General features: G+C 38.5%; 1 protein-coding gene across 1 annotated transcript in view; it reads right to left on the bottom strand.

The window, feature by feature from the left end:
- RAPGEF5 (Rap guanine nucleotide exchange factor 5) overlaps positions 1-15,938 on the bottom strand; it is a 64,035-nt gene that overhangs the window by 11,834 nt on the left and 36,263 nt on the right. The window contains exons 7-13 of the mRNA XM_054991781.1: positions 12,874-13,023; positions 11,188-11,285; positions 8,315-8,437; positions 6,687-6,865; positions 4,094-4,184; positions 2,317-2,367; positions 1,883-1,970 (exon numbers count right to left, since the gene is read on the bottom strand). Of these exons, the coding sequence (XP_054847756.1) occupies positions 1,883-1,970; positions 2,317-2,367; positions 4,094-4,184; positions 6,687-6,865; positions 8,315-8,437; positions 11,188-11,285; positions 12,874-13,023 (780 nt within the window). The remainder of the gene's footprint in view (positions 1-1,882; positions 1,971-2,316; positions 2,368-4,093; positions 4,185-6,686; positions 6,866-8,314; positions 8,438-11,187; positions 11,286-12,873; positions 13,024-15,938) is intronic.

Below are 15,938 nucleotides of genomic sequence, written 5' to 3'. Positions count from 1 at the left end.
CAAACCTCCACACCAACTGGGCGAGGGGGCGCATATAGATGTTAAATAACATTGGGGAGAGTATCGCCCCTACTGTGAGGGGTGATACAATAGCTGTGAGGTGTTTTAACTGCTACCATTTCATTGCCATTTTTATTACTGTTGAGTGTTTTAAGTCTGCATTGTTAAGCATTGCTATTTTATTGCTGTTTTAACTTCTGTTGGATGTTTTAATCTGTACCTCTTGTTATAGCTTGCTGAAGCTTTGCATCTGATCAACACCTGGATGAGAGACCCCTTGGAAACCACCTTGGTCTATCTATAGGAAAGTATAGGAAATGCCATGCCACTCAGTAAAACTTAAAGGGCGTATATTAAAATCAGTTATGAGCCATAAATTTACGTAAGCCATGCAGCATTGTAGAAGGCTGTGCTATCACCACAATGGCATACTTTGTCAAAGCAACTTGCAGGCATACCTGAAGCTCAGAGTCCACATGGATCAACTGCTGTAGCCACCAATATATCTACTGTTATTCCTCTGACCAGTCAGAACTCTTGGTACCCTACTCCTAAATTGGAAACTGTGACAGCAGTATGACTAGTTTGCCAGATGGTATCTTGGAAATGCAGTCTCTCCACCAGGGTTTGGCTTTCTAGAGCATTAAATATGGAAGGCCCAACATTGCAGAGTCTTTTAGTGGATTATGTCCTAAGACTAAACCAATGCCATCCTTTGTCTTTCTAAATACAGTGAATTAATTGTTATGCCAATTTTTTTAAAGCAAGTTGTTAAGAGCTAATTCCTTGCCTACTTACAGCAAAAGATACTGACTCATCTTACAAGTCTGTTACAATCACAGCTTTCCCAAGGAGGTTAGGAAAGACAAAGGGTGATTTTATGCTAAAGGGTGATTTTATAAACTGTTTCTTTCTTTATATATATATATATAAATAAAAAAGCATATAAAGAAACAGTTTCTTAAATACATTCATGTAGAAAGAGACTTATCCAGTTTACCATTCCAAGGAAAAAATTAAATAGATGATTCATAATGCTTGTCCTATTCCGTTTTCAGTGAGATAAACCGACAATAAACAAAGATGTTGTTTAATGCAAAGTTAGGGAAGTTGAAAACAAAGGCCGATTATCAATCATATTGTAGGATGGAACTATCAAGAGAATCTGAGTACTTGGCAGTAATACTGACACTGTAATGTATTCCTTTAAAGATGCACCCAAGTGTGAATATCCATTATACTTAGCCTACAGGGACACAAGATCACTAGCACAACCAGAGCAAGTTATCTGGTTGGGACTTTGGTATTAGGATTACTAGTCACTGACTGAGTATTTATTTATAGAAAATAGCTTCCATCACAAGGAGATTGCAGCAATCAGCGTAAGGCAAAATGAAAGACAACGTAAGGCACAACAGCACAACAGAGAAGTATAGTCAAATTCCTATCACAGAATCAAAACATCAGACAATACAGTACATACAGTGGGGCAGTAACAGTTTTTACATTCATATATTATGATTAACAGTGACATGTGACATGGGGAAACTAGTACTTACTAGGGAAAAAACACATTCTGATCAAGCCGATCACTTCTAACTCCCAACCCGAGCTTTCCACTAAAGCTCTGTAGACGTACCCGAAGTCAAATTTTATCAGCTACTCATTAGTGAGCCCATGACCTCTTTTCTTGATCTTTGTATTGCTATCAATAACATGTATATAATTTATGTAATTTTCAGTAAAGACATATTAATGGTCCAAAATATATGTTGAATACAGATATAAGCTTTAAAAAATATCACTGCACACATTTTGTAAGTAACATAAAATCTATAGAAGGAGTTACATGGATAAAAGGGCTCAATAGATAAGGCATTACCTTTAAGGAGTAAAGGCATGAAGGGGATTTTCGGAGACTTCATTTTCTTGAATGCATCCCTGTAGGCTTTGTGATTCAGGGAAGGATCCTACCAAAACAATTTTATAGTAACGAAAGGAAAGAAGAAAAATCAATATGCTTTTTAAAAGAACAATCTGAAATCCATTTCACGCACATGAGCTCAACATGACTTCGATATGAAAGATTTCCTTGAAATATGACACAGATAAAGGTTTCATAAGGAAAAAAAAGACGAAATGAACCAAGGTATGTTCAAATACATATGAGACTAATGCACTCCTTATAAGATGCATAATGTCTGCTAGAAAACTGAGGTCAGGAGATTTCAACTCTGAAGATGTCATTGTTTCCATTATATGATAAGAGAACACATTTAGCAAACAGCAGATCTTTGTAGAAAGCATTATACTTACTGTCAAACTTTCAAGTTCAGTAAACAGCTTCTTAAATTTTCCAGGGATTCTCTATGATACAGGGGAGAAAAATAAAAATGAAACCAATTATAGTCAAGCATGCAGTAAACTGCTTTTTTTCAGCAACTGCTTTCTCATACGTGGTACGTTTAATAAAAAATACCGAGACCACTTTCTCTAGTAGTTATTTCTTTCTTAGTACTAGAATTCCCTATTATGAATAACAAGTGCGGGGCGCTTGAAAATCATGGGGGGGGGTTGCAAGCAGGCACGCTGGGCTTTTCCCCACCCTTGCAAACACTGTTGCCCTTTGCCCCTCCAAATAATCTCCTTTGACCTCCCTCCCGCCATCCACAACACGCTTCCCTTCTGACACCCCTGCCTTCCAAGCATCCATTCTTTGCTCCCCCAAAGATCCTTGCCCCCTCCCTCTCAAAGACTCTTTCCCTTTCCCAGCCACCTCCAAATATCCATTCTCCTTCCCCCATCTTCTTTACTTTTGTCAGCACTGGTCACTGTCTGGTGTGGTGTGGCGCTCCCTGGCACCCACCATGGCATAGCAGTCACCAGGGCCAGCCTGAGCTTATGCTTTCTGAGGCCGGCAGTGGAGATCCAGGGTAAGTGTATTTTCTGCACATGTGCAGAAAACACTTATGTTTAGTGTTTTTGCTTATGAGGGGACATTAAACCCCCCAATGTATTTTTTGACATTTCAGATTTTTCTACAAGCCTGGGAGGTGCCCCAGTTTGCAAAAAGATTTGTTTTGTTATCCAGTAGCCCTGATGTGCAGATTTAAGTATCTGCACACAGGGGGAACTTACAAATTATATATATGATGCTTAAGAGTGATGCAAATCATTTTACCTTTTGCAGTCCCCCAATTCATTATTCTTTTATGGTAACTGCTTCCTAATGTCTAAGCTCTTTTTATTAAACAAGATCTCTATCTACCTCATTTTTAAAAAGATTTTTCCTGATGCTTAAATGAAAGAAACATCTTTAGCACCATACTACTGCTAGTCCCAGTTCACTATCTGTAGCACTATTATCTTGGGAGGAAAGAGGGTAACTACTGCATAGGGAGGGAAGGGCAAAGAGCTGTTGACTTGGAGGATGTGTTTTCAAGCATTCAAGTGGTACAGCTACAATCTCATACTACTATATGGTAGGGGCATTGCTGCAGAGATATGTTGACTTTCTGGAGTTCACCAACTTTTAAACACTGGTGGTGGGGATGTGCTGCTTGTAACAATGATGTCAAAAACACTAATGGGTGTGACACACAATAGTATAACACTCCAAGCCAGAGAATATTTGTTATCTTGAGGAAAAGATAATTTCCTCCTAATGGAATATTGTTTGGACAGTGCAATCCTTCAGCAGCAGAATTACTTTCAAGCTTTTTTCCTCAATCAATGCTTTACAACACAGCAGACATGATCCATATAGCGATTGCTTCACAGGGCAAGCCAGTAGAAACCAAACAGAAGCAGAAAGAAGAAAACCCACATGAAGTAGAGCCAGCCATCTTCTATGAAGAAACCTATATCATGAACTTTATCACATCACAGCTTTCAGAATAAGTAGCTTAATTTCGGAGACCTTCCTTTGTTTTATCTTTACTCCATTTTTCTGAGAATGTTAGCAGTTTTTGCATTATTTGTATCTAAAATTAACTGAATCTACACTTTGCTTTCCTGATTTAGATACAAAGACAATATGCAAAAATAAACATCTTAAAGAATTTTTTAAAAGTATCAATGTAATAGTCATTACCTCCCATGTTTGAGAAAGCCGGCTGACAGATGCCGTGTTGAGGCCCATAACAATGGCAAAGAATGAGTTCAGATTTCTTTGGGCTTTGCAGCTATTATATGAAAAAAAAAATATGTCACTTCCTGTTTATAAAAATCTTGGACGGAAATTTATTTGGATGGAAATGTATGCTATATTAATGGTTCCCACTATACTATACCAACATATTAGTCCTTTATGCTTACCCAACAGTGTACAAATCCAATAAGATGCCCCCAAGACTACTGTTCTTTGCCCTTCCTCATCATCTATAGTACTTTTTCTGTCTCAGTCTTATTGTCAGAAGAGTAATATATCTGTGGTCAAAACCACCAGTCTTTTCACCTGTGTCCAATACAGTGCCGCACAGAATTTTTATGGTTCATTTTCATTCATGTTTGAATATGAATTCAAAAAGTGTAGTAGTCTATGAGGAAAAAATATTTATCTTCCACAGTTTGGAAAAGTTTTGACACCAAGTTGCAGTGTAACCTGAGCTGAAAGTGCAAATTTGTCAGGTTCATACTGTTGCTGTCTTGCTTTTAGTTCAAGTAACTGTATTGCACTTCTATTGCAGAGAAGTGTTTATCATATTTATTGGAAATGGTAGCATATTTCTACCTACTGCTTAATTTCCCTATTACAAACAAAGAATCTTGAAAATAACCAACCTCGTGCCTATTTACTTACTTTCAAATTAAAATTCCTTAGTTGCTCTATTTGGAATTTCTCTAAATTAAGTAATCTCTCAGAGTATTTCTTGCACATGTCCCTATAATACTATGTCTTTTTCTGCATCCACCAGTATGTTCTGCAGTTTATTACTTGCAAATTTAATTAACATTTAACCTATTTATTCCATTGAGTAGCAACTGAGTAATTCATATCACAGGCACTATCCAACAGGGTTATGTGATGTGCACATAGATCATTGTCTACACTGCAATTGTATAAATAATAGTAATGCTGTCTGTAGAAAAACCTCAGTTTTCCAGCAGCAGCAGAAAAAAAAAAGTTTGTACTTCTGGAAAAATCCCTGCATAAGCAGAAGCACCTTAAAGAAATAAATCTAAATTACATGCATCAAATAAGTGACAACTGCCCATTATATTGTGCTAGAAATCATACAGAAAGGACCTTACAGGTAAGCACCACAGTTTACCTGCCAGTTATTAAAGTAATTGTGTTTTTTCCCTTTAAGTCAGTTTAAATGTGAATTCCTATTCCCATGTTCATAATCTGCAAGAACATATTTTACAACATCTGAATGCTAGCACAGTGTTGATTGAAACTGGAATTCCTTTGGAGCAAGTGAGGTAAAATATTAGCAATATTTTCAATTTTAGTATTTTAAGTTATATGAATAGGCCCTTTGTTTAACTACTCAACATACATCTGGGAGAAAACATGGTCTCTTCATAAGGTTTGATTTTACTGGATTCATTTTCAGAAATGCATCCATATCTGCATCTTATAAACTGACATGCTGGAATTCAGCCCATACAGAAGTCAAGTGGATCTTCTGGAGTAGAACTTCCCCACTTCTCCATCCCATTGCAGCCCACTGAGCCATCTCATGTTTTGTTCCTTGAACTACATGGAGGGGTCACATAGGGGTCTGCGATGGAAAGGGGGAATTGGTTGGCATTGCCCTCCCCTTCCAACATTATTTATTGTTAAAAACAAACAATAGGACACAAGTCATTTTTAATTGTGACTACTTATTACAATTCGAAACATTGATATTCAGTTTCTAATACTTTCATTTCTCATTTTTACCTAAAGATATTGACGTAATACAGCAATTTCAACTTTTTTCCTTTTAGATAAAACTCATTTCTGCCTAATCATCCTACAGTTGCAATTTTTCAAAATGTTTCATTACTTAAATGATACTACTCATTTAACCTATCAATAGTGCCAGACGAGAATCCACATAAACCAGGATTTAAAAAAATCATAAATCATTCCAGTTGCTGTAACGTATGTAGAAAAATCTGCAACCAAAGTAACAGATGGATCCACACTGACCAAAAGTCTCCCTAATTTCTCTTCCAATGATGCCCCGACTTTAGTTTCTCTTCCAGTTGTATAAATCTCTCTTTAAATAAATAAAATAAATGGGCTATGGGAAAACAATTTAAAAAATCAATCCTTTCTGGATGAAACAATGATAGTATTTGATAACTGAAATTAAGTTCAGAAAGTACTTCAAGTTCAGATGAGGGAACATCCAGTAATTATTAAGCATTCATGTAAAAAGGATAGTGAAGAATTCTGTTAGCAAAAATAAGTTGGGTAAATAGGACACATTCTTTCTCAAACACGCCCGCCTCAAAGTATGTGAATACTGAAATAGCTGAGATGCAGCTTTACTCCAAAATACAATAGGGTGATAAGAACTGGTTATTGCACTCATAATTTTAGACAAAATACAGTGCTGTTCTTTTATCAGATATCATTTTATATGCACATCACAATGTAGGAATCAAAACATGTAGTCACAGAAATATACTCTCTTTAGTTAGCCATCACAGTGAACATATTCCGAGGATTCCCTCTGCATCTAACTTACTGTGCAGCAATCTTAATGAATTTTTTCACTAGTTGCACACGTTTACAGAGCTGGTTGCAGAGGAGTATTTCAGTGGCAACCCAGAGTTGAACTTCATTACATCTTTGAAGCAAAAGGCTAAGATTCACAGTGTTTTCCTCGCTGCCCTGCCTGCTGAAGGTGAAGTATATCAGCTCTTGCTGGAAGACAGTTAAACAATAATTAGGATTTTAATAAAATGCATTATCATTATTCAACACATCTGAAATGTAACCGTTGATATTTGGTAAGATAACTCATTTTAATTATTTATGAATGAGACTTAAATGGTTCAAACAGTAACTAGAATCACAAATAATCTTTTGAGGTATTCAGCAACAATTCAGCTATGAAAAATGTAAAAAAAAGTGGTGCCTGACTTGGCTGCTATTAATTGCAGCTGGGTTTCAGACTGAGAACTACTGATTTGCTTTAGAGTGCAAAATGAAATCTGTTCTTTTTACTTTCTCAGAACCACAAATTAATGAGTGGGATCTAATGACTCCCTCTCTCAATGGGGAGAGGTCATAGCTCAGTGGCAGTATCCGCTTTGCATGCAGAAGGTCCTAGGTTCAGCCACTAGCATCTTTAGTAAGACAGCAGGTGATATGAAAGACGCCATCCCAAAACCCTGGAGAGTTAGTGCTATTCAGACCTGGATAGGACAATAGCCTGATTCAGCATTAGGCAGCTTCATACATTCTCTCCTTCAGAGGGAGGGAGGAACTGAATTAATCTCGGTGTCTTTCACATCTCTTTACTTCATTTTTATTCCATTTTTCTCACTATTTACATTGTTCTTCAGTGGCGTAGCATGGGTTGAGTGTGCCCCAGGCAAGACAAGTATCGGTGCTTTTTTTTGTTCTACGACACACATGTGCGCATAGCACATGCATGCTCCTGGGCCTGCGCAATGATGTCACTTCCGGTGATGTCATCATGCAGGATGCGCCGCCCCCCTCTGCTGCAGTTGCTTGTGCTGCTACAGCCAGCTCATCTGCTACAGGAAGGCCAGCTCAGCACCCAGCAAGCCGGCCACCCCGTCAGTGCACAGGCGGCACGGGCAGCCTCCCCATGGGCATGGTGCAGTCAAGTGCCAAGCTGGCCTTCCTGCCATAGCCAAGCTGGCTGCGGCAACATGATCAGCTGGGGGGAGACTGTGCCGCGCCTGTGGGGAGGCTGCCTGCACTGACTGCATGCTGATGGGGCGGCTGGCTCGCTGGGTGCCAAGCTGGCTGCGGCAGCGCGGGCAGCTGCTGTGGAGTGGAGATGAGCTGGGTGCCCCATCAGCACACAGGTGGTGCGGGCTGCCTCCCCAACAGTGCGGCGCAGTCTCTTGCACCCCCACGAATGTTGCACCCCTCTGCCCCCCCGCACTATGCCACTGTTGTTCTCTTCTCTTTTTTTATCCTGGGCAACCCTGAGTGGTAAGTTGAGTGTGCATAGCAGGAACATAGATTTTTGCTGTAGCCTACTAATGGACTGGTCATACCCAGGCTATGAGATTATGGAGAAGCAATTGGACAGGTATCAAATGATCTGTTTAGAATTAGCAGAAGCAACACAAGTGAACGGGATTACTGTAAACACGTCACACCATGACTTCTTACCTCATGAACCAAGTTGAAAAGACTCCAGTCAAAAGATGTTAATTCCAACGCAAGGTCCCAAGTGTTAATTCCCAGAATTCTTACTGATCTTTGCTGCGTTTCATCATTTTCAGCAAAAGGGTTCTAAATCAACATATGGATGGCAAGAGTTCCTGAGCAAGCATACATTAATTGATATCTCAATCATAAAAAGTACACGAAACGTGCATTCCTAAGTAGAATGACAGCCTTCTAAGCTCACTGACTTCAACGGATTTAGAAGGGTGTAACTCTGCTTAGGACTGTTGTTTCCTGTTAACTGTTTGCCCTGAAAGAATTAGGTCCCTAAGACTGAAACAACATTCAGTACCAAGATCAATGCTTCCTTTACTGTATTAGACAACCCCATTTCTCTAAGAATTAATTAGGAGGAAAAAAAGAAGTTAAGAACATACAATTAAAGAAATAAATAGCACGTTAAACCCAAAATCTCAAACAGGTTTGGCCTATGGTCTCAATTCATGCAACAGTTTTCATCTAGTAGATTTATAGCACCTATGTTCAACATGCCTCCATCCAAAATAATACTTACAGATTATATAAAACTGTCAGTTCTATGTCAAAAATTTCTGATGCTAAAATATACTTCAAAAACAGAAGAATAATTGTGAAATCAAATACGTGAAAGTTTCTTAGCATATTCAAATTTATCCTAACATCATTTTTGTTAACTGAGAAATGTTGTCTATTTTCATTATTTTGACAAAGATTTTTTTGGAAAAGAGGAAAATCTAGTATTCTTAAACTAAAAATCTTAAACAAAATCCTTGAAATAAAAATCTTGGTAATCTTAAATCAAACCCCACACACCAGAAGTAAATCCCACTGATTTCAGCTGAATTTACTCCAAGGTAAGTGTGCACAGGAGTGGCCTTGCTGAGAAACCCCATCATTTAAGGCCCAGAAATGCTATTATATTTGTATATTGAGCATGTAGTTATTTTTCCAAAGGGGATTAAAACTGCATTTGTTTTCTGCTGTTACTTATTAAATTTATATAGCAACAAAATGCCAGATATTGTACAAAACATAAGAGTGACAATCTGTTTAAGAGAAAAGCATAAATATTCCAAATGGCTTTGATACATTATCACAGTGGTTAACATCTATACCTATTTCTTCATATAAGAGCATACAGCTGGCATTTCTTATCATTAAAATTTCATCCATATAGTAGATATAGTACAGGAGCTACTTTTAGACTTAAGTAACTCAAGATTATCTAGTACAGGGGTCCCCCAACCTGAAGCCTGCGGGCTGCATGCAACCCCCACGCTCTTTCTGTGCGGCCCTCCAACTTGCTTGTTTTCTGCTATCGCCCTCAAGGCATTTTCCCTCAGACCCACACTATTCTTCCTGCTTCAAGAGGCACCATCTATTGCTGTTCTTACTGTTCCTTTCTTGCAAAAAACACAATAGCAACATGTGTTTCTTCTGGTCTCCATAGTTCCTTCTGCCAGCACCCCCCCACCCCCAGCCCGGTCTTATACTAGCATTTTGGGTGCTTTGCTAGCTACCCGTCCTGCTCAGCTTTTGCACTCCCCCTCTCCATGCCTCACCATGTTGAAGGCTTTTTATGTGTATAAAGCAACTGTGCAAAAGGGTACAGGAGATGCATTTTGCAATCTGAACACACTGAATCTAAGGTTGCAGGAAAAAGGAAAGCTTGTGTGTGGTATGTATTCTGAAATGAAAGCTTTTAAAGCAACTAAACATTTTTGTGAAGCAAGTTAGTGAAAGTAACTTTTCAAACATCTCATGCTGCAATGAACTAAATTTTGAGAAGGGTAGGAATTTTCAATTCCACGTTGAAGGACATGTAAAAGCACTTAACCTATTGCAGGTGGAATTCCAAAACAGATTCACTGATTGCCGTAAGCACAGAAAGGAAATAAGAATGTTTCAAAATCCACTTGAAGTAGCACCAGAATATGCAAGTAACTTTTTTCAGATGGAACTAATTGAGACATTTACAAAGAAAACAGTCTGTTCAATTTCTATTGTGGTCTACCTGATACATTTACCAACCTAAAGAAATTTGCTTCAAGCATGTTTACTGTCTTTGGCACCACATATATCTGTGAACAAACTTTTTCCAAGATGAAAATTGTGAAATCCAAGTGTAGGTCAAGATTTACAGATGAACATTTTAAGAGTGTCTATCACAAACCTTGACTTGAACATTAATGCCTTGGCTAACAGAAAACAGCCACAAAAATCACACTAAGTAAGCATGTGGAGCTAGATAAAAGGATTCAATAGTAAAATATTGTTTCAAAATGGACTGCATTCAAGTTAATATTTCTTCATTGACCTCTTAATGTTTAGTGTAGATCTAAATAGGTAGGTTAATAATTTTGTTACATTTTGATTTAAGTTATGGCTCTCTTTAGGCATTGGGCACTCTAATGTGGCCCCCGTATGCCAAAAGGTTGGGGACCCCTGTTCTAGTACATAACACTCTCTCAATTTTCTCCATTGTATGCAATAGTTCAGTAGACTGTTTAAGGCACATTGTTTGCTTATTGTGTCTTGCCCCAAGAGGTTTCCTGGTTTCGAAACTTGTATTGAATTGTTACCTTGAAAGAGGTCTGAAATATTTAGTTTTCCAATTTTAAAGCATTAATGTCGAACCAAACTGATGCATAGAATGCTGTGTTTTACAAGAAAAAGTGAAGAAATTATTACGCTTCCATTTATGTTGAAGTTGTATGGGAGAAATTAAAGCGATTACGAGGAAATTACCAAAACAGGTGACAGAATGATATTAGAAAGCCTCAACATTTATGATGTTCCAAAAAAAAACCTTAGGAAAGCAGCATGCACATCCTTACCAGAGTATCTGTTAAATCTTTTCGGAAAACAAACATACGAGCAGAAGACTCAAGGGTCTTGGAGATCGCCAAGTCGTTTGGCTGTAATTCATGCTTTTCTTTAATAGAAGTGGGAGGAAGGGAAAGGAAACATCAACACTATATTTTGACTTTTAAATTGTTAAATACATTAAAGGCAAATCCACTTTATCTATAATTAACTATACAAATGCCTTCTAATTGGTGGACCTACCCAAAATTTCTCTAAAGATTTAGCTATCAGCCCATATATGTTCACCTGTACATTCTTCTGTCCCCTAGTGCTAGCTGCCAGGGTGAGAACACAAGCTGGCAATGCAAACACCACTACAGCATCACCCGTGAAGCAAAAATGTGAGGTGCTGAGGTCTAGGTGTGTTCCACTTGCTTTTATAAACCTACTAACTACCCAAACAAGTTTTGCCAACTCAAACTGTATTAGGTGGACAAGGCTGTTCCCAAAGTCCATCCCATCTACAAATGTTCTCTCTGGGCAGCACTCCTGCAACATGTAAAGGTTTGCTCCTAGAGATGGTATGATAGAGTCAAAGACTCCTATTGTGCTAGCACAGGGGGTGGGCCCTGACTTAGCAGTGCACCAAAGAAATGGTTATTTTTTAAAAGGTACACAGGATCCAGTTCCATGTATATTTTGTGTGTAAAATATGGTAAATTAATATATCACATATACCTCCTGCACACATTTCATTAAAATGAATGGCACGAGTCTTGTTCTACTTCTGTTCATTTTTAAGAGCTTGTGCAGGACCAGGGCCCGAGAGCATACTGTATGGTTAGGTGGGTGTCCATTACTAGAAGTAGTGTTCACACCAACATTCTGAAATTGATAAACACAACTAAAAAGAAACATTCTAGATTGATTGTTCAGTTTCTTCAGTTTCATGATAACATGGGAAAGTCTGCATGTGTTACACACATATTCTGTACTTCAAAGAAGAAAGCTTCAAATCCATTCTCTGTAGCTCGTCACAGATATGTTTAAACAATTTCCTTTTGTGTTTTCTTCTTATACCCTTATAAAGAACAGGGCAGCTTTCCAGTTGCTCAGGATCTTCAATAAAATATACTGATGTTATATCAGGAACAATGGCCTGCTGTGTATTTTTATTTCAAAGAGGCAGGTATGATTAGCCTTGATTTTTTAAGGACAACAGATGAAAAAAATTGATTTTTTAAAAAATAGTATGCAGGCTCTAGGCAAAAGGTATTTTGAATGGAGAGAACATGATTTGCTCTGCCTTAAACATCTTTTTAAAATAGAAGTCAGTGTCCAATTTTCCTCTTCTTTTTCCAGTGCCAAGGGCACTAATATAGTCCCTTCAGAAGGTACTTCAGTGCCCACCCAGGCTACTTTAAATTATGGGAGAATTATCTGTAGTGGCAAACCTTATAGCATGTTTCTGTACAGTGAAAGTCCTTTGCAACCCAGACTTGATGTGGAAATGTATTATCCGACAGTACCAAAGAATTAGCAGTTGTCATGGAAACCTGCTCTGCTAAGCAGCTCTTATTGTACTGTGGTCATCCAGCTGTGGGCCGATAGGGAAACAGTCCTATCTTTACATTAAAAAATGCCAACTCTCTCTTTAGAGATAAGATACAGGAAAAAAAACACCCTGGGAACACTGATAGCTGAAAATAATTTACCTCCAGAGAATGAAACAGCCACTAAAGCCAGATCTTCCTGCGAATGCTGGAGCTTTTCTGCCACAATTTTCACAATCTCCTGAGCTGAAGTGGATACTTTAGTTTTTACACTGACATAAGAATGTTCTGTTATGTATACCCGGCAAAAAACTGCAGAAAAAGAGAGAGAATAACTCCATCAGGCAGTGGTAAATTTTACTAAAAGCGAAAGGATCTTCACAGATTTAAAGACAATGGGCAATGCTTTGCTTGACATCTGGTTTGACACATTCTTTGACAGAAGCCACATCTACTGACCTACTGGCACATTTTCCTCTTTCTAGAAAAATACTGGGATGAAATGAAAATATATAGCATTGACAGATGGTGCTCCTACAGTAGAGAATAAAACAGCTAGGTGGGGAGGGGTGTACCGCCTCTGTACTAACAGCCACTATTCAGAACCAACTGTGAAGCACCTAGCCTCTGTATAATATATGTCACTGTGGTGTAGTGGTTACAGAGTTCGACAAGGACTGGGAAGACCATGGTTCACAAGGGAGCTGATTGGGTAATCCTGCGTCTATCTGCCTCACAACATTGCATTGTTGCTGAGAGGGTAACAAGGAGAAAAACAGAACCATGTATGCTGCTATGAGCAAACTAGTAGAACACTAAGGGCCAAACTACAAGTGATGAATGACACAGGTTGGACACTTATCAGCTTCGCTCAAGTTTTGATGGGAAATGTAGGCAGCTTGGAGGAATGTTGGACAAGTGACAGTTGAAAAGTCCACTGGACAGCAGTCGGAAAGCCAAGCTGCAAGACTAGGATGCCTACATTTCCCATCAAAACTTGAGGGAAGCTGACAAGTGTCCAACTAGTGTCAGGCATCACTTGTAGCTTGGCCCTGAGATATAAAAATGAGTTTTGTCTAGCTGAAACTTCCAGCAGCTTCCATCTTTTCTCAAGGTGCTTGAAGGACAGACTATAATTGTGAAGTAACCACACTGGTAGTCTACAACATTTAGTGAAAAGATTCATTATAGTCAATGGCTGGATCCTACCAAAGCAGAGGAGCATGTTGCATCACTAGAAGGCTACTTGAGCTGAAGGAACAGGCTGGTGACTACAGAATGGACTGATAGACTCCAAGTCACGGAGGAAAGCAGTAGTCACCTTTATTCATAATGTAACACGTTATGATAGATAAGTGCTGGAGTTCTAGCCTAAATCCAATAAAACCAGATTCAAATATCTGGTCAGGGAACAAGTTGCTATCTTTCAGCCTAACCTACTAAACAGAGTTATGACAGGAATACAATAAAAATCCCACATACATTGCCTAGAGACACTTGGAAGGACAGTGTATAAATAAAACATTATGAAATTGTGATTTATTTCAAAACAGCTTCACAATCCAGCAATTTTCATTAGAATTATATGAACATGCACAATTTATTTTGCACAACTGTAGTAGATTGTCCTATAAAGTAACAAGGGGAATACTTTTTTTTAAAAAAAAATCTACCAATGTAAGTAGCAAATGTTCATATTGATATTACTGAGGGAAATGCACAGTACTCTGCAAACACAGTTATGGAAAACTCCAAATCGTTTTAGTTAGCAGCAGCAAAATAAAACAGGATTCCAGTAGCACCATAAAGACTAACAAAATGTATTCTGTGAAAAGTTTTCATGAGTCAGAGCTTACATCATCAGATATATGAAGTATCACACTTGATTCCTGTTTTGTTTTGCTGTGGAAAAGATTAAACACACTGGAATAATTTATAGGATCTACAGGGCTTTTTTTGAGGGGGACGCTCTGGAACGGTGTTCCGGCAGCTCTAGAATCTGCCCACGTGATTCCTTCTTCCTTCAGCCCCCGCAGGCTCTGCAGAGGAGGCATAGCTGCTTTGAGTTCATTCTGCTTTCTATTCATTCAAGGGTTTCTGTGTATGTGTGTGCTGCTTTGAGTTCATTCTGTTTTGTTTTCATTGGGCGAGTGGGTGGGAGGGGCTGTGTATGTGTGCTGCTTTGAATTATTCTGCTTTCTTTTCAAGGGGGTGGGGCTGTATGTGTGTGTGTGCTGCTTTGAGTTCATTCTGCTTTGTTTTCATGGGGGTGAGGTCTGTGGGGGCTGTGTGTGGTGTGCATGTGCTGCTTTGAGTTCATTCTGCTTTCATTTCATTTACAGGTTTCTGTGTATGTGTGTGCTGCTTTGAGTTCATTCCGCTTTCATGTCATTCAGGGGTTTCTGTGTGTGTGTGCTGCTTAGAGTTCATTCTGTTTTATTTTTATTCGGGGATGGGTGGGGCTGTATATGTATGCTGTTTTGAGTTCATTCTGCTTTCTTTTCATGGGTGGTGGGAGCTGCGTGTGTGTGCTGCTTTGAGTTCATTCTGTTTTATTTTTATTCGGGGGTGGGTGGGGCTGTGTGTGTATGTGTGCTGTTTTGAGTTCATTCTGCTTTCTTTTCATGGGGGTGGGTGGGGCTGTGCATGTATCTCTCTGTGTGTGCGTATGTTGCTTTCAGTCTTTTGTTGACTGAAGTTGACATTGTTATGGTTCCCACAGCTTTTGAATGCAGATTGGCTCTGTTTTAGTTAAAAATATCAGTTATGGTTATTTGTATTAGTTAAAATATCAGTTATGGTTATTCCAGTTTTATGCTAGGAATGGATAGCTGTATCCAAGTCATAGAAGGCTTTCATCAATATATTCATCAGGATATAGGCGTTCTTATGTTTTAATAGCTGTAACTCAAATGGTTCTCCCCACCCTCAGCTGATTAGCATCACTGAAATTGCAGTGGACATATGGGTGTTAAGGAGGTTTTTATGAATATTGTCTGGGACATTGGAATATTTATGAGCATTTCACAATGTCACAAAAGCTTAGCCACTGGTGAGGTAGAGTTGGCAGACAACAACAACAACAGAAACATTTTAAACTAAATATAAATCTAATGCAATTAAAGTTGAGTATCTAATTTTGAATTGCTCCAGTAAAGCAAAACCTTCCCTGAAAATTTGAAAATTCAATATTCATTAGATTACGAATTTCAGACTCTGTGGAATTT

Source organism: Eublepharis macularius, chromosome 11 (assembly GCF_028583425.1).
Source record: "Eublepharis macularius isolate TG4126 chromosome 11, MPM_Emac_v1.0, whole genome shotgun sequence".
In the NCBI taxonomy this organism is placed as follows: domain Eukaryota; kingdom Metazoa; phylum Chordata; class Lepidosauria; order Squamata; family Eublepharidae; genus Eublepharis; species Eublepharis macularius.
Note: the sequence above shows the minus strand (reverse complement) of the source record. Positions and strands in the feature narration are given on the sequence as shown.